Source organism: Tremella mesenterica, assembly GCF_000271645.1.
Source record: "Tremella mesenterica DSM 1558 unplaced genomic scaffold TREMEscaffold_18, whole genome shotgun sequence".
In the NCBI taxonomy this organism is placed as follows: Eukaryota; Fungi; Basidiomycota; class Tremellomycetes; order Tremellales; family Tremellaceae; genus Tremella; species Tremella mesenterica.
The window spans coordinates 364,614-387,304 of NW_006711242.1; the positions used below are offsets into that span (position 1 = coordinate 364,614).

The window sequence follows — 22,691 nt, forward strand, 5'->3', positions numbered from 1 at the left end:
GTCTCAAAACGATTTTCCTTTGAACACCCTTGGAAGGGGAAGGGGTTGAATATTAAAGGAGCGGAATCCTTCCTCCGGAATCTTCATCTCAGTTCCCGGTAAGCCCGTAAGATTGTGAGATTGTGAGATTGTGAGACCTTTACATTGAAGAAACAACGAAGGGGAGTTTCTCGTTATATCACTTGAGATGGAATTGCGATACTTCCTCAACAACTTTCAGTCCATACTATGATGAATGGCTTTCACGTACAAGTAGAATGCACATATGAGGAATAAGGGAAAAGTTTCAAAAGATGCTACATCTCAACATTGAAATCAACATTTATCTACCATATGCTTGGTTAACACCGTAATCCGGACCGTTGTACAATCTCGCATCTACCCAACTTTGATTTTGTCCTTGATCATATCCTCCTTGTCCAACATGACCTACTTGTCCTCTTTGTGGATATTCTCCTTGCCATCCTTGAGAAGGATAACCTCCTTGTCCGCTATACCCATATCCAGGATTTCCACCTCCAGCTCCATAACCCGCCATGTTCTCTGACCCATATGGTTCAACATACATTCCTCCATCTGATCGAAGAACGGTTCCTCTCTGATTTTCGACATTACCAGCTTGAACAGGGGGATTCGGACTAGGATCTCGCTCGATGAGATTTGTTTGAGTTATAGCATCTGATGAATTCAATGAATCGGAATGTCGGTTCACTGGCGGTGGGGGTAATTGGGACATGTCTCTTTGTGTTTCACGAGGATGTCTGTAACGAGGTCGACGGGTGCAGGATCTGTAGACGCATCGTATAAAAGCAACGATGATGGTGAGAATCTAGAGGTGTAAGTACCTCTTATCCTTCGAGTGTTTCTGTCTGAGCAGCCGGGGACCCTTGATTATAAATTGTGGGAGTCATTGAGAAGGTAGTCGGATGCAGAATGGCAGGTAAACGAAGTAGTCGGGTAAAGATCGATCAGATAAAAAGCTGATCAGGTAGATGAGATAGAGGGACAACAGTCGAGCAGAGGAGACGCTCCGAGAGAAGGGTGTTCAGTGACAAAACGAGAGGAAAAGAAGCTGAAAACTCACCAACAATCCCCCAACGATGGTGACAGGAATAGAAATCTGTAGATTTTGTGTGTACATCGCATCCAACGTATTCTCCCATGATCCCGAACGACAAGTCTGATTATAACAATGACCTCCGTACCCACATGGAGATCCGTCGATCAATGATGTTTGTAACACAACGCATTGATTTCTGGTATCAACGCTAATTCATAGTATCATCAATGGTAAGAATGTTTTCAGCCCTCCGCATAGGAGAAGAACGGTGGTGAAACCCGTAGACGTTGAGGGGGGAAAACAAAAAAGAGTTCACCAAACCTCGTACCAATCGCACAACAATAGATACACACGTCGTTAGGGGTATATGAATGAATAAGGGGGTTTTGAAAATGAGGAGGAAAACTCACCTCGTCGTTGGATCTTTACAAGAAACAACACAACTCTTATCATCCCTCTGTCCACAAGCAGTCGTCAAGTTCATCCCTTCTCCAGCTTGTTGACATTGTAAACTTAAACTTGTACATCTTCCACTAGCACAAGCTAATCCTCCATCACCACATCCTTTCCCATCTGGTTCAGTCACATCCGTCGGACAAGTAGCATTATTTCCCGTACACATTTCCGCCGTATCACATTTCTCATCCAAAGCTGCTCTACATACCGTTCCTGCCGAAGCATAACCACATGTACTGGTACAACAAGCTGAATTTGATGGATCACATACTGATCCAGAAGTGAATTTACAAGTTGAAGCATCACAACATGGAGAAGTGGCGTTTGATCCTGGATCACATTCTTCACCTTCTTCAACTATACCATTACCGCACTGTTGGAGTGATATGATTGTTCGAGATCCTGGGGAAGTTATACAAGTTGATGAAACGAGATTTTCACCGAGACCGGAACATATGTTACCAAGTGTACAAGCGGAAAATGTTTGTTCGATGGAAGATGTAGTGGGATTCATTATGAATCGACCTGAAGCGTCACATGAGGATTGAGAGAGAGGACAGCATTTGCCAGAAAGGGAACAACCGGAAGTGCAATCGTGAATTGCGCCGAAGCTTTTCATGTCAGCGTTCGCCTGCGTCATACATGACATCTTCCCAGACAGATGAAGGTTGATGATGGAAAGGAAGTTTGTCAGGTCATTGTAGAGGAAAGTTGTCATAAGGGGTGACACTAACCTATGTCCGATCTCATGAGAAATCAAGCTCCACTCTGTCGTACTAGCCGTCGATATACCAGTCCCACTGACCCAACTTCCTCCCTGATTCTGAGCCGTGCTCTGACATAAAGTTCCCAACCAAGCCACACCAACTTCACTATCCGTCGGACACGCACTCAACAAATGCCACAACCCTACTCCATCTTCCCCCCTATTACCCCTCCATTGACTGAACTGACTCAACCTATCGTCCAAAGTGATATTAGCACCGCATCCGATGTTCCACTCGGCATCAGATTGAGGTGTATCAGGACACGTCGCGTTTTGAACCACCAACTCGACGATCCCCAGTGAGATGTTGAAGGTTGATTTATACAATGCTGATACCATGTTCCAATCGTTTAACGCTTGAGTACGTGCTGCGTCCGGAGAAGAATAAGCGGCGATGTAGTTGCAGTCCAGGGCAACGCCCATATAAACGATTTGGGTAGTGGAAGGACATCCGACGGTGGAATTTATGGAGTTGATATAATTGGAGGAAGCTGTCATACCGCCTGTATCATCTCTTCTACCCAACTCCCGTCTCACATCGTCGTTGTCGGAGGGGGAATGTTGAGATGTCTTGTGGTCGTACAGTGAGGTATCGGATATAGAATGGTACGGGGAAGATGAGGTAGAGCTGTTGACACTGTTGGACTGTCCGGTCCAGATGGGATGTGAGGGAAGTGAATTGAACATCATGTGATCATGAGCGCATGAGCTTCCACTTGAAACAGAATGATCCCTGTCCGAATTCCGAAACACAACTAAATCTCCTATAACCTCCGCATGAACATCATGTATCGTTTTGACTCTTTGGTAGTTTTTCAATGTCATGACCTGCCATACTTCCCCATGAACAGTGAACATTCCTTCGAAGACAGCTTGACCTCCATCTTCCATATTTCCTCTGATGTCTCCAGGAAGTCCGCCAGGGTGATGCACCATGATCTGCGCCGTGCCAATGATCGCTCTAGGGTCCAGCCCCATCCCAACAGTTTGGGTCTGTCTCACCCGTGCGACCCATCTAGGGTCAATGACCTCTCCGGTATACAACCGATAGTCCTCCGCACGAAGAGCAAAGGATTTCTGAACCGTACCAGAGGGAAAGGTGATCTTAGCGTCGGCATGAAGGAGATATTCCGATGGGCGGAGGAGGAGAGTGGTCTCGTGCAAAGAATCGGACGGGATGGAGAGGGTCAAAAATAAGGTGTCGGAATGTAGTAAAGTTGAAAAATGAGGTGGAGGATGGTAGTTGCCTCGAGGTGAGAGGTGATTGAGGCGGGGAAGAATCTCTATCGAACGAGAGGAGAGATGATGGATTCGCTTTAATGGTGGTGGATGAGGTGACCGAGCTGAGAGTAAGCTTTGGATATCAAACAACTCTCACACAGTGGTGGAAGAGCAGGTCGAATAGGATGATAATGATTAACTCACCATGAACCGCCAAGATGAGATTACTGAGCAAGAGCACAGCCAAGAGCTGCACTAATGTTCGCATACCTGTCCATCTCAGCTTGAGTACATATCGATGATTCCCCAACCGAGACCTGCCCGCTATTGGTGGTCGACCAATATTCATCACTCGAGTACTCAAGGGCGGTTCGAGAAGTCGAGAAAGGGGGGAAACGAGTAAGCTGCTTTGTCGTGTTCTCGCTTCGATGTTGCAGACGGGTAGAGGGGTGATGGACAAAGGATCCGTTGATGTCGACAGTATTATGCCTTTCGTTGGCCAATCACCAAGTCAAACCCCAAGTGCGCCAAGCCCAGGGTCTCTGTGTCGTGCAGTGAAGTAACGAATCGTATATGCCTACGTCGCCAGGTCGTTAAGGAGACATATACAATGATAGAGTGTTGGTAGTAACGTGAACACAGTAGTGATAGAGAGGCGATGCCCTGCTGCGTTCGGTCGGATACAGCGGCGAATCCAATCCGGGGCACCGCGCAGCCAAGGCATTACTATCCACAATCCTAATCTGAATACTAATCAGTTTACTAATCACTTTACTAATCCCGTTCTCACTCTCTTCACCTCCCCCTATGACTTTGAGGAGAGCACGGAGCATGTCTCAAAAGCTACCTATACATCGTCTTCCACTCCCTGCTACCACCCTTCAGTATGCTCTCCCTCAACTCCCACTTCCAGACAATCCTTCGGCGCAGCGAAGATCGCAGACATTCCCTCCTGCCACCTCGGGGGTGTGGGCAAGGGTGAATCCCCTGTGGGCTTGTTGGCCACCACGTATATCCAAAGCTGAGGCCGACGAAATAGAAGCAGGACTGGACGGGAGGGAAATAGAATTGGAGGATGTTTTGAAACGATGGGATCCGATAGATGATGCTGGTCCGTCCACTTATTCGAGCTCTGAGGATCGAACAACTTTGGCCATTGACAAGGACCTGGAAGCTGGGACAAGTGGTCGAACAGATCTAGGACAATCGACAGAGCTGAGCTTGATGTCATCGGAAAGAAGACTTCGACTCTCTCCAGTTCTCTTGGGTGTATCGCCGGCCACTTTGAGGGACTCTCTCCCTCATCTGGATTCAGGGGACGCCGTGGAACTCTGTGCTGCTCCTTTAAACTCGAAGAATCATCCTGACGAAGATGGAAGGGATGTAGGGTCAACCGGATCAGGAAACGAAGCACGAGATTCATTCGTCGACGTCTTGTCAGGACGTAAAGTCCTCATGTCGTCAAACTACGGTCCCTTCTCCACCCGTTATTGCGGACATCAATTCGGTTCTTGGGCTGGACAATTGGGAGACGGGCGGGCGATCTCTATTCTGGAGACTACCAGCCAGGAGGGAGGCAGACAAGAGATTCAGTTGAAAGGGGCGGGAAGAACACCCTTTAGTCGGACGGCGGATGGGTTGGCTGTTTTAAGGAGTGGAGTCAGGGAGTTTTTGGGATGCGAGGGTGAGTCATTCCATCTGTCCTCCGTCTCTGCTTCGCGCAATTCCAGAAATCTTTTAAGGCCTTCCTCATGGCCCACTGGAACATTCACAAGCCACAAAACATCCTATCCATCCTTGATCTGCAGATTCGGGACCTTCCGCATAGCCGCCATGACGATGGACAGGCAGTGGAGGGACAGCATCTTGACCAATGGCTTATATTCAGCCCTCGCTGCTCTAGGTATACCCACAACTCGTTCTCTCGCTCTTCTCACCCACCCATCCCTTCCCGTATTCCGGGAAAACGGTCCCGAACCTCCTTCTCTCCTCGCCCGCGTAGCCCCATCATTCATACGTATCGGTCATTTTCAAGCTCTCAACCCCGGTCCGGAAGCACGTCAAACGCAATTCTTCTTCGGTGGAAATTGGCAAACCTCTGAGATCGCCAATGATTCACCAGAGAAGGATGCTTTGGGTGGACAAGGGAATCTGGAGAGTTTGAGGGACTTGACGTTTTGGTGTATGAATTTGATCGGATGGGAGGGGAGTATAGGTGATTGGGTCAGAGAAGTGGGGAGAAGGAATGCAGAGATGGTTGCTCTTTGGCAGGTAGGTCCGAATGGATTTGAACCCTTGCATCCGTTTTTTGTCCCTGACATCTTGGAAGTCTTTCCCGACCTGTTTGGTTGACATACGACATCCAGTTACGTTCATATGAGCTTGCCTGCTTCTCTGATCCCCCTCGCTGACAGGCTGGAATACAACACCAGTGTCAGCAAGAAATAGTGAAAAGACTGACGTTCAGGTTTACGGATGGATGCATGGGGTGTTGAATACAGACAATATTTCAATTCTCGGCTTGACGATAGATTTTGGTCCTTATGCTTTTATGGATGTATACGATCCCTCGCACATATGTAGTGAGTCTTCGCCCATGATACACTCACCAGAATACATCACCTTGTGATCCTACCACATCACTCCATAAAGCTGAATCTCATTCGTGACTGCTTTAGGAAATCAGGGGGCTGCGCCACCTCGATCACTTACAGTGTGGGATTACCAGTATTGACGACAGACCATTCGGATCCAACCGGTCTTTACTCGTATCGAAATCAAACTTCCCGGGTAATGTTCGCAATCGATAAATTGGTCTCCTCTGTCGCTCCTCTGATAGGGTACGAACTCCTCCGTGGTCTACCTTCCCCCGCATTTAGCATCTATGCGAGTGAGGATGATGTAGCGGAATGGACCGACAAGGGATTGGAAGTTATGGAAGGATGGGAAAAGGAGTTTCTGTCGATTGAAGGAGAGGCGGAAAGGAAAGGCTGGAGGACAGTAAGTGTTGATCTCACTTGCCCATTGGCTCTCACTGATCTGATGTGGAACAAGCTGATAGATGACAGAGATTCGGACTTCTAAGCGAAAAAAATACAGATGATCGACTGATATCTGACTTCTTGACACTTTTACATACACATTCATTAGATTTTCACGCTACATTCCGTCTTCTATCTTCTTTCTCTCCTCTTCCTTCGTCATCTAAACCGGTCGTATCGTCCGCTGCCTCTGGTCTCTCAACGCCCGAAGACACTTCTGTAAATTCGAGAACCGTCGAGCAGACCTCAGATATTGATATGGATGTTTTTCTTTCTCAACTCGAGACATGTCTACCTACCTCTACTCTTTCTTCCGTTGGAGAAGCAAGTAAAGCTTTCGTCCCTTGGTTATTAGAATACGGTAAACGTATCGTCGATCCAGCAGAAAGACATGCTTGGCAAAAACATACATCACCTGCAACTAATGTAGGGGGGGACGTTCGACTGGAAGGTGTGAAGCAGAAGGTTGAGGAAGAAGGATGGATTGTCAAACGGCGGATGGTGATGGATCAGACAAATCCTAGGTTCGTCCTTCGCCAATGGGTATTAGAAGAGGTAATCGGCGTCATGGAGAATTGTGCGGAAGGAGAGGAGAATAAGTCCCGGGAAGCTCTTTCGAAGGTGCGTCAATGTGAGTGTCTTCTATCCCCTCCTCCTCCGCCTCTCATTCCTCCACCTCCTTTTCTTCCACCACCTTCTTTACCTCACCCTCTTCATTCTTTCTTCCCTCCTTCAGTCTCTTTCCCTAAGATTTTTTTGTCTTGACCATCCCCGCCAATACCATAGGGATGTTGCCCATTTGTTCTGCCTGTGTACTTGTCTTATCCAGACGGAATATGATAGGCAAGAAACGATCAGAGGAGTAGATATGATAAGGGTGCTGATTGTACCTCAGATGGCTTTGAACCCCTTTGCTCCCTATCCTACTGGCGAAGAAGCAAGGTTATGTGGTTTGGGGTCACGAGAGATGTTGGGCTTCCAATGTAGCTGTTCATCTTGATTCATCTGTATGTATACCACATCATCCTGTGGCATGAATCAATGTCCATCTCTCAGTGTGAACTTTACCCTCCATCAGGAACCTCGACTAAAACTCATCTTTACCGTACAAACCCAATGGTATAATGTATCCCACATTTTGACACGAGGAAGGAGGCCTCAATGACTACCATACGGAATAGGACCACTTGGGCCTGAGAGAAAGCATCACAGGTCTTGCGTCGGAAATCACCATATGCCACGTTTTGGCATACAGTCACCAGTGATCTCAGCATAATCATTCATAGATCACCACATCTTTGGTGAGGCGGGGAACTCAGGAATTGGGAAGGGGGACCAGCGTCGTGATGAGACTCTACAGACATCCATCTGGGCATCACCCACAACCAAGTTCGGTCGATCTGGAAATGTACATATACATACAGACTTTGTAGATGACTGATGATTCTTTGCTCTTGCCAAAGTAACCAAGCTATTCAGAAGTCAAAGTCCATCCACCCATGCTCTCCAATCCTCCATGGTCTGACGGCTATCCGCATTCTCCTGTACCCGCGTATAGTAAGCCAATGTTCCTGGTTGGAACTCAACGTAACCAAATCGACATGGAACCGTTGGGCAACGTTCGATGGCGTCGAAAGCGGCCATTAATCTCATCAGTCCTGAAGAGTCCCTTGCCTGTAAATCAACTTTGTGGTTTGCATTGCTGTCACATCTTGATTCAAGTAGCGAGCATGAGTGATTCTCTCAGCCTGTTTTTGGGTATCATCAAGAGTCACGGAAAGCTCTCCCACATCTTCCTTCCCCTCCTCTACCTCCTGTTTGATTTCAGCAGCAACAACGCTTAAATGTGATTCAACATCTTGGACTTACCCATTTAAGATCGGATATCCAGACTCTATACAAGTTTTCAACGTGGGGAACCCGGGTAATCTCCAACCTAGAAGGGTATGTATCATGACCCGCCTTGAGTGTGTTGGGATCCAGCATGCCCGCCAATCCAGGTATCATGGTGCGGATGTTGCTGATAAATTCTTCTTTCTGACTTTTCACTTGGCTGACTGGTCCCCAGAAGAACTCAGCAGACATATCCCTGTGCGTCAAGATTTGAGATGGGAGAGAACAGTGGTGTGGTTTCACTGTTAGAAAGACATTGAAGGGCCCCTTTTGTAATCACTGAAGGTAGGAAGGTGATGAAGTCTTGGGGCTGCAAGATTTTGAGAGTGGAGCCTCTCATGAAAGGTGGTCTGAGAAGAGAAGGAAGTATAGCATAGCTTTCTACCTTCCCTTGACTTAGGTATGACAAAGACTTGGTACGTATGACCCCCTAAGCGGTGCATCGAGCGTCCGATTCGGGCGGAATTTCTCACCCTGCAAACCTCAAAGACACGAACCAAACGTTCGTCTTGACAACAAGGATCTTTGGTGACATCATCGGACAGGTACAAAGGTACGATCAAAGAAGGTTACGAGTAGTGCGAAGAACATCAACATCGAGGTGACAGAAGGTTGACGAGAACTTGAAAGAACCTGACAAGGGTGATTGTCAAGACCAGACCGAAGGCCGAAGGATCTGCGTCGAGGGTGATAAGCTACTTGTAGGGACTTGAACTAGTTGCAAGAGGATACGAGGATCGAAGCAAGTAGTTCGAGGAGTGAAAGATAAGTTTGGCAAATGTATATGAGGACTTGTATGTTGAGACAGACAAGATACATTCGTCGAAGTTGTTCTAAACTATGCACTACCTTATGTACATGGAATGAGAATGTAATGTAGATAAGGGTGGCTGGTAGTGTTTATCGGTGGCGGGTAATGGAGGTGATTGGATATTACCCGAACTAGCAACTTCGATGCACGTGGTCATGACAGTGATATCGCTATCAATGATTCCGTGCATCTTTTCTATTTAAATCTCTTACAGTACAGTACGTATATAGTACATCACTACACTTGTTGATGTTCAAGATATATTGCTATACATGGCAGATACGTCAAGGGAGACACATGTGAGGCATGATAGTAGGACAACACAGCGACTGTTTGAGGACAAGGTGAAGATATGATATTGTTGTATGCATGGACATCTACAGTACTTGTACTGTACATCACTCAATCAACAACTCCGCCTTTGATAAGCCGACACAGCACTCGCTGCCATCTCCGAGGCCCTGGCTTGACCCGTGAAGTATTCATGCTTTTCACACACTTTTGTTGACAATCATACATCTGTTTCCTTTCTAAGTACATCAGCTGGCAAAGCAAAGGTCCGAGAGTCCAGGGAAATTACGGAGTAGTGTCAGGATCACGGGTACCTCTAGACGGGTTCCTCTAACGGTACTGGAAACACGACGACTGAGTCGCAGGTCGGGTCGAACTCGATGGAAGTCTTGCGGAAGTCTATGTGTCTCTGATGCTATGTGGTGGATCCTGTCTCCTCTGCAATCGATGTAGCCAAAGAATGATATTGAGGAATCAGCAAAGTTGGTACTTTGCTGATTGTACTATATACTGTCTACAGGTATCCTTGTCCTTGTCCTCTTCCTCTTCCCGCTGCAAGCGTCTATGTACATAATCGGACAGGTGAAAAACCGCTTTTGAGCAAACCCAGTGGGAAAATCTCAAAAGGGGAAAACCTGTCCCTACCTAAAGGAGCACTGCCTCCAAATCCCGCTTTACTCTATCCTAATCCCTCGAATTCGATGGAGTTGTCTCGAATCGTTGTTACTGTCACGAACTACATCGTGACACCTCGAATATCCCACCATCAATGACCCTCCTTTGACCATCAAAACTCCTATTACGTCTTAACCTCTTCACCCGACATGTAATCTAGGACATCTGAGACCAACTACGGCAAAGTACAACGGGAGAATAAGGTATACAGGGGTCTGGAGCATAAGGATGGCGAAGTGCGGCGAAGTTAGACGGAGTTAGGGGGATCTAGGGACGATGGGAGCAGAAGTACGGCAAAGTTAGACGGAGTTAGGCTAAGTAGGGACAATGGGGATCCGAAGTACGGCAAAGTTAGACGGAGTTAGGGTAGGTGAGGACAATGGGAGCAGAAGTGCGGCGATGTTGGGCGGAGTTAGTCGAAAGGGGAGGAAGTATGGCCGGGGACTCGGGGAAGTTGGACAAAGTGCGTTGAAGTACGTCAAAGCGCAAGAGGGTTGGGTGAACGTCTAGGAGGAGGAGATAATATTAGCTGAGAAGATCACTGAAGTTCTTCAGCGATCCTTGATTGTTGTCTGTAGTGAAAGATTGATAGAAATAGCTACAATATAGATTGAGATGCATCGCCATCAGTAAAAACCCCTTTTAGATAGAGTAACTACGTCAAAGTACGTCGTAGTTACATTCCTTTTGACGTCTGTGCCCTCCTGGTTGGGTGAGACATCAAGTTAGAAGCATGAAGTTAGCCGAGGTTCGTCGACCGTCGGTCTATTAGGAAGAAGTTATTCGACGGCCGTGACAAGTCTGCAGTACAGTTTGTAATACAATACTATGTACCTGCCTGTCACTTCTATATACACAACTATCTATATGCGGTCTGGGTTATGACTGGATCGTAACACAATGGGAGCAGAAGTACGGCGAAGTTAGACGGAGTTAGGCTAAGTAGGGACAATGGGAACAGAAGTGTGGCAATGTTAGGCGGAGTTAGTCGAAGGGGGGAGAAGTATGGCCGGGGACTTGGGGAAGTTGGACGAAGTGCGTTGAAGTACATCAAAGCGCAAGAGGGTTGGGTGAAAGTCTAGGAGGAGTAGATAATATTAGCTGGGAAGATCGCTGAAGTTCTTCAGTTCTTCAGCGATCCTTGATTGTTGTCAGTAGTTGTCACGACCCGGCTAACACAGTGTTGTGACCCATGACCCTGAGGAGGGACAAGGAGACACAAGGGGAGACGAGTGTCACGAAGTGACAAGACAGTTTGATAGTGATAGTGATAGGATGGGTTGGGTATTTAACCAGCGACCGGCGGTTTGCAGTAACCGCCGGTTAATAGGCCTTTTAGCACAGTGGTTTAGACCACTGCCTCTGAAGGGCACTGTTATATCGTCCCAATGCTGGTTAGTTGGTCTCGTGACAACGAGGAGACACAAGGGGAGAAGAGGAAAAGCGACATTGGATGTACATGAGATTCCCCTCAAAAAGTATAAATACTGGACCTGTCTACTTTGTAGTTTCTTTTCTCCAAGGATCAAAATATCATTTGCCACTCACAAAAGACCTCTTGACATACTACTCACATCCGATACATCCCTCACCATCACATACAACTTTATCGTCATCTCGACCTGCCCGGATCCTTCGCAAGTCACTTTGTCGTCCAAGCATATCACAAGTCTACGGACAACATACTAATTGTCGTTGTCCAAGCTAACTACAGTGGGGTGTGGTGGCAGATGGAAAACTTTTGTACCTTGATGGCGTCTCATCAATCACTTGACACGTCTACATGTTTACCTCTTTCATTACATGCAGGGACGTGATAATGGGCTCGGATATGTTTTTTTCTTTGCCTATCGATCTCACTATGCCAGGCCAGTGCTATTCCCCCATTTCCCGCGCCAGGATAGCTCAGAAAGCCATGACAACCCCATATTGTAACGGTACTGAAACACGATGGCTAGGTCGCAGGTTGGGTCGAACTCGATGGATGTCTCGTGGAAATCTAGGGGCTCTGGTGCTAATGGATCGTGTCTCCTCTGCAATCGATGTAGCCAAAGAATGATATTGAAGAATCAGCAGAGTTGGTACTTTGCTGATTGTACTATATAATGTCTACAGGTATCCGCGTCCTCCTCTTTTCCTACTGCATGCGTCTATGTACATACTCGGACAGGTGAAAAACCGCTTTTGAGCAAACCCAGTGGGGAAATCTCAAAAAAGGGAAAACCCGTCCCTACCTACTGCAGCACTGCCTCCAACTCTCGCCGTTCTCTTTCCTAATCCGTCGAACTCGATGGAGGTCTCTCGATTCGTTGTTACCCCGTAACAAGTTTCCCCCCCTGTCTCAAGGATCCTCGCCGAGGATCCTGAACCCTGTAACCAGGTGATGCACATGGATTGTTCTCAGACACCTTTGGTGCGCCCTGACATCATACCCACGCTAGTGTGACGGTTGCCATGAAACGCGTCACCCGCACGGACCTCCAATGTGATCGAGAGATTACTGACCAAGTTACCTCCCCGTCTTCTTTTCTTCTTTCCTCCTCATTCTCTCTTTATCTCTTGTTTGTCGTTCTTTTTACTTATCTATCATTATCCATCCATATCTTACTCATATCTTAGAGCATCCTTCCAACTCTCACCTGTCTGTGAGCATGGCTAAGCGTACTGTAAGCAATTCCTTTCGAATTCGATGTATATCCTCCTATTTCTCACTGGCTGACGAGACTAGTTGTCTCCTGCCACCTCCTCCCGTCAAACTCGAGCTTCTACCTTGGCAACCTTACCCGACGTCGACCCCGAACTTCTCATGCGTCAAACGAAAAGAATGAGAATTACTTCCCAAGTGCCCGTTTCCTCTCAACCCCCATTGGTTGATGCATCTCAACGAGCTTTCGACACCATTAAGGAGAAGTATCAATCCGGTCCTTCTCGCGAACCACCATCGTCCCTTGATGACCAGGTCATCGAGCAATATATCGACTTCGAAGGGGGTGCTGGACCATCTGGTGGTGAGAACCCATCTCCCGCCAAATCCGTCGAATCCGAACACGGCACCATCGTTGAGAACCAAAATTCTCCTGGTAATAAGTCCCTTGTGCCACCTTCTGACTATTCAGAGGGACTTGTCGAGGTTCCCGCTGAACTCGAAATCATTTTTCACGCCCCTCGCAAGATTCCGGCCAATGATGAATTGGTTAAGTTGCTCCAGGATCGAAAAGACTCCGAGATCGGTGAGAATTCCACCGACTTCTGTTCGCTTCTGACTTGTTAGCTACCCTTTGGTCCAGCATGACCTTCTCCTCTGTTCGCCTTGCGTTGAAGGACGAAGCTCTCGATCGATTCCGCGAGACCAACACCATCAAGCCCACTGTAAAGTGGTTTAGGAACGCTGTAAGCCTCGAATTCTTTCAAGTTTCATCGATTCTAATCATTAGCTCGATCGTTTGGCCCAAGGTTGGCGCCTCCGCAACAAGAATGGCGCCGTTGTTCGACTAGAGGGTGAGCTCTGTACCGATTGTCAACGCCGTCTCGATGGTGGTGAAGACTTTCGTGTTGGTTGTATTGGCCCTCGTAAGTTCTTGTTGCGACTCGTTCGATGTTGATGCAATTCAGTCGGTGGTGTGTGTGGCGAATGTTCTGCTAAGGGTACTTCAAAATGTTCGGTGAAAACCAACAATCCCGAGTCCAAATTTCGTGAGGTACCCGTCTATTTCCTTCGAACTTGGTCGATGTTGATGTATAGGGTATCGTCGTGGGAGCAAGAACGGTCACTTCTAAGGTTACCTTTGTCCTGGAACACAAACTCTGTGCAGCTTCGGTCCGTTATCGAGCCCTTCCTGCCCATGATCAATCCGCCTGTCTGACCCAACTTTCGGGTTACATCCATCTCTTTACCTCCCTTCTCCTTCCTCTCCCCTCTCAACATCTGGATCTTTACAAATCTCTCCATCTTATTTCCGCCAGCTATGCTCCTCCTACCGCCGATGAAACTCTGGATCATCTCACTTCTACTGGTGATCCTACAGGATTGAGTTCCTCTCAACCAGTCGCCGGTCCATCCTCTTCTCCCCATACTCCTCTTCCCCGCAATGTCATTCGTATTCCTGCTTCGGCCCGTCGTCCCCGAGCCGATTCTAACGCTTCCTTTTGATTAGTGTGTTTATATCCCCCAAATGTAGCTATTTCTCCTGTATATGCATTTATCCCTGACCAAGTTTTGTTGATCTTGATCGAATTCTCACTTTCTTTTGGGGTCCCTTTTCCTCTTCTCCAAAAATTCACCGAAAACGGCCAACTCTTCTACATTTTCTCGTGGTTCCCAGTCATAGGCCGCATTTCCTGTGTATCCTAACCATTTTACCTTGAATTCTTCCTTCCCTCGTCGAATTCTGCTGTCCACAATTGCTTCCACATGGAATTCTTCCTGGCCGTTAATTACTACAGGTGGTGGGGGTCGTATCTGTCGACCTGGTATCATGTCCTTAGGATATGGTTCCAGTAGTGTGACATTGAAGACATTGTGCACTTTCATCGATGGAGGTAGATCCAACTCGAAAGCATTTTTCCCAACCTTCCTTATGATTTTAAACGGGCCAATGTATTTTGCTTCTAATTTTCGACTGGGTCGCTCCGTCGTAAGATACTTCGTACTTAGTAGGACCTGTTCTTCCTCTCTGAACTCTTCTGGAATGCTCTTGTGCCTCCTGTTGTAGTATTCCCCACTAATCTCATTAGCCATCCTGACCTGTTCTCGAACAGCCGCATGTAATTCTCCCATATCTCTCCATTTCTTCTCCAACTTGTTTGACTTTGATCGAATATCGTGCGAATGGATGTCGTAGTGTGGCACATAGCCGTAACAGGCTTCAAATGGACACAGACCGTGGCTACTATGTGGCGAACAGTTATAAGCGAACTCAGCAATTGGTAGAAGTTGATCCCAATTGTCCATGTTGTAGTTTACATACATTCCGAGCAGGATTTCCATCTGTTGATTTACTCGCTCAGTTTGTCCATCTGTTTGAGGGTGATACGCAGTCGAATATAAGTTCTTTATTCCTAAGAACTGACATATTTCCTTCCAAATTTCCGCTGTAAACTGAGTTCCCCTATCTGATACAATTGTTCGAGGTACTCCATGTTTTGAAAAGATCTCCTTGATGTAGATGTCGGCCACTTTGTTCGCTGTTAGTCCAGTTGTGCATGGAATAAACCTAGCCATCTTGGTTAGTCGATCGACTATCACTAGTATCGCGTCGAACTCGGCCGATTTCGGTAGGGGTCCCACCATATCCATAGAGATATCTGTCCACGGGAGTGTGGGTACTGGTAAAGAGACTAGATGTCCATACGGCTGATGTCGATGAGTCTTATGTCGGTTACAGATCTCACATCCTTTTACGTATTTCGCAATATATTCGTCCAAATGTGGCCAGTAATAGTCCTCTTTGACCATGGTGATAGTTTTGTCTCTTCCTGGATGACCCACTAGTATCGAATCGTGTCTTGCTTTCATTACTTCTAAACTTGCCTGTCCTTCTGGTATGACTACTCTGTTTTTGTACAAGAGTAATCCGCTTTGTGTCCATGATACTATTGGTGTCTCGTTGCTAGCCTGTGTCTTCTGTGTGTCCTGTGTGTTCTGTGTGCTCTGTGTGCTATGTGTCTATGTCATTTGTAGTCCTAGTTGTCGTATGTTTGCTATATCTTCTGAGTCTTTCAGTCTGTTCTTGATGAGTCCGAATAATGAGTCTTCCCGGATTGCTCCTCTTACTATGTGTCTTGGTCCTTTGTGTTCTGAGTCCATTGAATTCGATCCAATTTGTTCGTGTGTCGGTAGCAATTGTAGCCAGTTGCCATTGTTTAGGTCTGGGTCCTTGCTACTCCCTCTTCCCCGATGATAATCTCCTCGTCTAGTCAGAGCATCTGCTCCCCCATTTTTGCTACCTGGTCGGTAAGTGATCTCTATGTTGAAGTCTCCCAATATTTCCAACCATCTCATCTGCCTTCGATTTAGTTATCGTTTGCTTTGGAAGTATTCTAGGTTCTTGTGATCTGTAATGACTTTTATAACATCACTACTGTTGGCCAGGTAGGGCCTCCAGCAACCAAGCAGTCCACGATGGCTAGTAATTCTTTCTCTCCTACCGTGTAGTTTAGTTCACAGGGTGTCATTGCTCGAGACCAGTACGCAACTGGGTGAAGTTCGGCGGTTCCCTTTATTGATGGGTGAGGGAATCTTTGAGACGCTATCCCACCTATCGCGCAGTCGGAGCCATCGGTTTCGATCCAAGTCGGTCGGGTTCTATCAAAATGTCGAAGTACTGGTGCCGTGGTGAATATTTTCTTTAGATCGTCAAAAGCTTTTTGGGCATTCTTGTGTCCAGTTCCAAGTTTGATCCTTCCTGGTCAATCGTGTGAGAGGTCCCACAATATGCGAAAACCCCTTGATAAACCTTCGATAGAAATTCGCAAAGCCCAAGAACACTTGAGTATCCCGGACTGTCATGGGTCCTCCCCATTCTAGAATGGCTTTCACCTTTTCTTGATCCATTTCGATCCGTTCGTGTCCTATTACGTACCCCAGGAACTTCACTTCATTTGAACTCCATTCGCATTTCCTCGGACTGACGACCAAATTGTTTTCAAGTAGCCGATCTAACACCCTTTGGACAATTATCTGATGGTTTTCAATCGTGTCGGAGTATACCGTGATGTCGTCGATATAGACTACTACCCCTTTGTCAAGTAGATCGTGAAACATGTCTTGTAGAAAGTTCTGAAAGGTGGCTGGTGCATTACACAACCCATCCCTTAGGACTGTGCTCTCGAAACTGCCGTATCTTGTTCGTAAGGCAGCTTTATGTTCATCTCCTTCTTTTATTCTGACTAACTGGTAAGCCCCTTTCAAATCGAGTTTAGTGAAGATCCTTCCTTATTGAAGTCGATCGAGTAGTGTCGAGATGAGTGGCATTGGGTATGAATCCTTAACGGTTACCTTGTTAAGCGCCCGATAATCCGTTACCACTCGATAGGGAATCACTCCCTTTTTGGGAACCAGGAATACAGGAGATCCATAAGGTGATTTACTTCTTCGTAAATGGCCGCTGGCCAAACCGTCATTGATCCATTGCTTTAGGAATGCGTCCCAATGTTCATCCAGTTGGTAGATTGGACCTGGTTTTAGCTCTGCTCCGAGGGTCAATTCGATCTCGTGATCACATTCCCTTCTTGGTGGTAGTTTTCTGGCCCGTTCCACTTTAAATAACTCCAGGTATCTGTGCCATTGTGTCGGTATGACCTGTCGTAACTCTTCTTCGCTCATTTCATCTTCGCCTTTTTCCAACGCCGTTCCTCTTACCAATCCTTCCTCCAATCTTGGATACTTCCAACCGTTATTGTCACGAGACCAACTAACCAGCATTGGGACGATATAACAGTGCCCTTCAGAGGCAGCGGTCTAAACCACTGTGCTAAAAGGCCTATTAACCGGCGGTTACTGCATACCGCCGGTCGCTGGTTAAATACCCAACCCATCCTATCACTATCACTATCAAACTGTCTTGTCACTTCGTGACAGTTATCCTGTCCGATTCCGTCGAACTCGATCAATCCCTTTCCACAATCGATCCTTGCCCAAAACTGTTTCAAGAAGTCCAATCCCACCAGTACCTCGGGGCCTTCGTATGCCATCACATCCAATCGAGTCGCAATCTTGAGTCCTTCTCCTAAATCCAATTCAGCTTCTACATACTCGGTCACTAACGTCGCGGTTGTTTCATTGAGGAACCTGATCTTCCGTGGTTCCTGATACTGTCTCTTTGGGAATAAATGGTATAATGGACAGGCCGGCTGTACGTATCTTCCGGTAGCTCCGGTATCAATTAACATTCCAAATCGTAGGGTATCTTCTTCTGTCTGTATTTTTATGTATATTATAGCCGAGTCATTACTGAGATCTATTGGTAGTTGAATTTTGTGCGATTCTGTTAGATCCTGGCCGCAAGTGGTCGCATCACTTAGGCCAGGTATTCGTTTCCCTCTTCTTCAAAGGTCACCGCCATTCCTCGAACTAATGGCCCTTTGGATCCAGTTGGGATCGAGTTCGATCCACTAGGAATCGGTGAGCTATGCGGGTTTGGGGATCCCCTAATGTTGTTTCTCGTATTTCCTCCATTTGGACAGTTGTTGGCGTAATGTTCTGGACTTCTACATTTGAGACAACGTCGGTTCTCCCTCCTCCAAGTCATTTCGTTCTCGCTGAGACGTCCTCCGTCCTCTGTCCAAGTTACCGGAGGGTCATTTGGTAGACCATAATTCATCATCCCTGGTTTTCCACCGGGCAAGGGTCCTCTACCAGTCGATTGTGAGTGGCGTTCTACCGGGTTGGGCGAACTAGTATCCAATCGCATCGAATTCGATCGAGGGGGAAGCCAGGTCGTCTCATGTTTGTGTCTAGCAGCCCATCGATTCGCTGCAATCATCGTTTCAGCCATCCGTTGGTTCTCCTCAGTCCCTATCACATGCTGTTTGTTTGAAATAGATCCAGTCCGATTTGGTTCGAGGGTCGGTGTTATTTACCACTACCACTTTCAGTAGCTCTTCCTTCAGGCCCTGTATGGCTGAGGCAATTTTCATTGCATCTGGTACCTTTCCAAGGCGTGTTGACCAAAGTTCGAAGTTGGCAAAATACTCGGCGGCTGTATCAGTCTGTCTTAACTCTTGCAATTTCCTCATAGCCGTACCTGCCATGTTACTGTCTCCAAATTGAGTTCGTAAATGCTGGATGAATTTGTCGTAGCTCTCTAGCCATTCGGTCGAATTCCATATACTTGGATTGGTTATGGCCGGGGTTAGAAGCATTTGAGGGGTGCCTCAAAGATACCCGTACATGAACAGGATCTTTCTGTGATCGGTGGCGTACTCTGCCCCTTTGAATTCGAAGTTCATGTGGCATGCTGCAAGGAAGTTGTCCAATTCCCCTCGTTCTCCACTGAAGGTAGGTGGATCCGCACACCTGGTTCTTCCTGTTCGTTCGTTGTTGGTAAGTTTTGGCTCCAAACACGGCTTGTTTTCTTCGATTTTGATCGAACTTGCCCCTTTCGAGGTGAGTAGCTGTTGGTTCTGTCGGTCAGCTTTCATCGTAGCCAGTTCTTCCCTTAATGCATTTTGTTCCTTTTGTTGCATTGTCATAATGGCTAATAATTGTGACAACTGCTGCGATAATTCATTCAGCGGGTCTGGGGTAGTGGTGGTAGAAGGGAGGTCATGTGAAATGGTACTTCTCGAAGGACTTGTTGGTATTTCTTCCTCTGGGACCAGCCCTTGTTCCAACTCCTCTCTTTCTGGTATCATTTTCCGCGCTTTCCCTCTGGTGAGCTTACAGTACTCTCCAATTCGACCCAAGGTGCGTAAGGCTGATTCTTCAACTTGTAACGGTACTGGAAACACGATGGCTAGGTCGCAGGTTGGGTCGAACTCGATGGATGTCTCGTGGAAATCTAGGGGCTCTGGTGCTAATGGATCGTGTCTCCTCTGCAATCAATGTAGCCAAAGAATGATATTGAAGAATCAGCAAAGTTGGTACTTTGCTGATTGTACTATATAATGTCTACAGGTATCCGCGTCCTCCTCTTTTCCTACTGCATGCGTCTATGTACATACTCGGACAGGTGAAAAACCGCTTTTGAGCAAACTGTCACGAGAGGACGGAGAAGAAATCTGTCACGAGACCAACTAACCAGCATTGGGACGATATAACAGTGCCCTTCAGAGGCAGCGGTCTAAACCACTGTGCTAAAAGGCCTATTAACCGGCGGTTACTGCATACCGCCGGTCGCTGGTTAAATACCCAACCCATACTATCACTATCACTATCAAACTAACTTGTCACTTCGTGACATTATGCCTTCCCTTTCAGCCCCATCTGGGGCCCCAACAGGGAAGAGTACGATAGGCCGAAAACTTTCTCCAAGAGGGAGGTTTTCCAAGTAGGGACTGAATTTGACCCAGCCCACCCTGGGAGTCGAACCCAGGATCCTACCCGTAACCGCCGGTTAATCTGTCACGAGACCAACTAACCAGCATTGGGACGATATAACAGTGCCCTTCAGAGACAGTGGTCTAAACCACTGCGCTAAAAGGCCTATTAACCGGCGGTTACTGCATACCGCCGGTTGCTGGTTAAATACCCAACCCATCCTATTACTATCACTATCAAACTGTCTTGTCACTTCGTGACATTATGCCTTCCCTTTCAGCCCCATCTGGGGCCCCAACAGGGATGGGCACGATAGGCCGAAAACTTTCTCCGAGAGGGAGGTTTTCCAAGTAGGGACTGAGCACGACCCAGCCCACCCTGGGAGTCGAACCCAGGATCCTACCCGTAGTTTGATAGTGATAGTGATAGTATGGGTTGGGTATTTAACCAGCGACCGGCGGTATGCAGTAACCGCCGGTTAATAGGCCTTTTAGCACAGTGGTTTAGACCGCTGCCTCTGAAGGGCACTGTTATATCGTCCCAATGCTGGTTAGTTGGTCTCGTGACACAAACCCAGTGGGGAAATCTCGAAAAAGGGAAAACCCGTCCCTACCTACTGCAGCACTGCCTCCAACTCTCGCCGTTCTCTTTCCTAATCCGTCAAACTTGATGGAGGTCTCTCGATTCGTTGTTACCCCGTAACACATATCAACAAGTCCCCACTGCCCATGGATGTTCTGTCAGCATCGTCTCACGTCTTGTGACCCTGTACCCCCAAACCCGCAATACCTCTTCCACTGTTCGGCCTGGACCCTCTTCACGAGTCAATGAACCCACCCTTCGTCAAATCAAAGCTGTTATCCTTCAGAATTGTCGTAAATCACCTCGAGAACTTGTCACCCTTCTTGGGGCTGAAGAAATCAAGATTTCACTCACTACTCTTTGAGTCTATATGAAGCGTATGGGCTTCAAACGATGTGTAGCTCGCAAAAAACCATTCCTTGACAATTGTGCCAAACGTCTCCGTCTTTCCTATGCAAAAACACACGCCAACGATATTTGTTGATGAAGCGTGCTTGAAGCTCAATTGGACTACCAGGTCATACGTGACACGAATGGCTGGGGAGGAATACTTGGATGAGTGCTTGGCACCAAAATTCATGGGTGGATGGGGGTCCTGTATGATTTGGGCCGGAATTTGGCATGGAGGAAGGACAGAATTGGTAAAGTTAGACACAACAAATAGTGAAGGTGTCACGTGGCACCGCATGACATCATCTTTCCCCATCAACGAGGTTCCTTTGGACATCAGTTCGCCATCAACGATCCAGTTCTCATGAACTTCATCACCCACGAGGGTATTAGGAGGCTAACTTTGTCGAGGGAGAAGTTAGTCATGTAGGAAGTTAGGGAGATACGAAGTTAGGGAGATGCGAAGTTAGCGAGATATGAAGTTAGGGAGGCACGAACTTCGTCGGGGACGAAGTTCGCGAGGTACGAAGCTCAGGACTTCGGGTTGAACAAAGTTCTGCGTTGAAGAAGTTAGGGAAGGATGAAGTACTTAAGGGCCGAAGTTCCCAGAGATCTTTGACAATCTCTGGTTGTTGTCTTAGTGATAGAAGTTAGAAAAGTACAAAGTTATTACACCCAGAAGTTATTGTCACCTATTTCATATTTCAAACAACGAGGTAGTTAAAGGTCGAAGCCCACGAAGTTATTGGGCGTCGGTCCTAGCAAGTTAACGGAGAAACAACCCTGTGACAGAAGGAAAGAGCGGTGGCGTAACAGCTGCGATCCATCGAGATCAGGTGACTATGGGGCCTCTCAAAGAAGCTTGGACTCAACTCAACAATAGATGGAGGGCATATGGAGGTGCTAGGTTTGTGGAGGATAATGTGAGAGTCCATACTTGTGGGGAAAATTGTGACCAAGGGAAGAAATGACGTTTCAAGTATGTGGATCACCCTCCTTATTCCCCTGACCTTAATCCTATCGAAAACTGCTGGGCCTACTTGCGTAAACAGATCTGGAAGCTACCTAAACGTGCAACAAACGATAAACAACTCTTTGAAGTTGCTCAAAAGCTTTGGAAGGAGATGCCACAGGAGGTCTTAGATAACAGTATTGATAGCATGATGAAGCGGTTGAAGGATGTCAGAAGGAACAACGGTGGGAGCACAAACTATTGATCCGGTGAGTTTCTCTTTCGGTCAATGCCTCATTCAGATGCTAATGTATAGGTATACGAAGTTTCAAGCAATGAGAGTAATGCATGCATGAGTTATTGAGGTTAACGGCGGGATGTCATACTCACGCACGGATTGACCGGTGTTCCATCTGCCACCGCACCCCACTGTATACAGTTGCAGTCCACCTGTCTTTGATCCATCAAGGTCTGGTATGGACAGGTGCTGGACTATAGTAAAAGACTGAAACATCGATGTACTGCTAAGTAGTTAACTATGTCCATCCTTAACCTTAGAAGGAATTATGCAGCA

At 47.1% G+C, this 22,691-nt stretch overlaps 6 protein-coding genes across 6 annotated transcripts; 3 read left to right on the forward strand and 3 right to left on the reverse strand.

Annotated features, from left to right (window-relative positions):
• Positions 1–322: 322 nt before the first annotated feature.
• TREMEDRAFT_72503 (uncharacterized protein) lies at positions 323–3,852 on the reverse strand (the record flags this gene model as incomplete). The annotated part of the gene is made up of 5 exons (XM_007008147.1): positions 323–829; positions 1,085–1,256; positions 1,471–2,127; positions 2,251–3,625; positions 3,708–3,852. The coding sequence occupies 5 exons, from the start codon at positions 3,850–3,852 to the stop codon at positions 323–325; spliced, it is 2,856 nt and encodes a 951-aa protein (XP_007008209.1).
• Positions 3,853–4,310: 458 nt separating this feature from the next.
• On the forward strand, positions 4,311–7,596 carry TREMEDRAFT_74893 (uncharacterized protein; the record flags this gene model as incomplete). The annotated part of the gene is made up of 6 exons (XM_007008148.1): positions 4,311–5,187; positions 5,392–5,774; positions 5,971–6,085; positions 6,244–6,503; positions 6,572–7,165; positions 7,440–7,596. 6 exons carry the CDS (start codon positions 4,311–4,313, stop codon positions 7,542–7,544), a joined length of 2,334 nt encoding a protein of 777 aa, XP_007008210.1. The 3' UTR covers positions 7,545–7,596.
• Positions 7,597–8,026: 430 nt separating this feature from the next.
• Positions 8,027–9,438, reverse strand: TREMEDRAFT_66079 (uncharacterized protein; the record flags this gene model as incomplete). The annotated part of the gene is made up of 3 exons (XM_007008149.1): positions 8,027–8,218; positions 8,414–8,633; positions 9,296–9,438. 3 exons carry the CDS (start codon positions 9,436–9,438, stop codon positions 8,027–8,029), a joined length of 555 nt encoding a protein of 184 aa, XP_007008211.1.
• Positions 9,439–12,865: 3,427 nt separating this feature from the next.
• On the forward strand, positions 12,866–13,991 carry TREMEDRAFT_66080 (uncharacterized protein; the record flags this gene model as incomplete). Its single annotated transcript, XM_007008150.1, has 5 exons — positions 12,866–12,880; positions 12,943–13,444; positions 13,486–13,604; positions 13,649–13,784; positions 13,957–13,991. The coding sequence occupies 5 exons, from the start codon at positions 12,866–12,868 to the stop codon at positions 13,989–13,991; spliced, it is 807 nt and encodes a 268-aa protein (XP_007008212.1).
• A 4,241-nt stretch (positions 13,992–18,232) lies between these two features.
• On the reverse strand, positions 18,233–20,116 carry TREMEDRAFT_66083 (uncharacterized protein; the record flags this gene model as incomplete). The annotated part of the gene is given in 5 exon segments (XM_007008151.1): positions 18,233–18,739; positions 18,795–19,044; positions 19,138–19,746; positions 19,955–20,080; positions 20,100–20,116. 5 exon segments carry the CDS (start codon positions 20,114–20,116, stop codon positions 18,233–18,235), a joined length of 1,509 nt encoding a protein of 502 aa, XP_007008213.1.
• Positions 20,117–22,136: 2,020 nt separating this feature from the next.
• Positions 22,137–22,382, forward strand: TREMEDRAFT_35730 (uncharacterized protein; the record flags this gene model as incomplete). The annotated part of the gene is made up of 1 exon (XM_007008059.1): positions 22,137–22,382. A coding segment is annotated over one exon (246 nt), but the record flags the coding sequence as incomplete, so codon positions are not given.
• Positions 22,383–22,691: the final 309 nt, after the last annotated feature.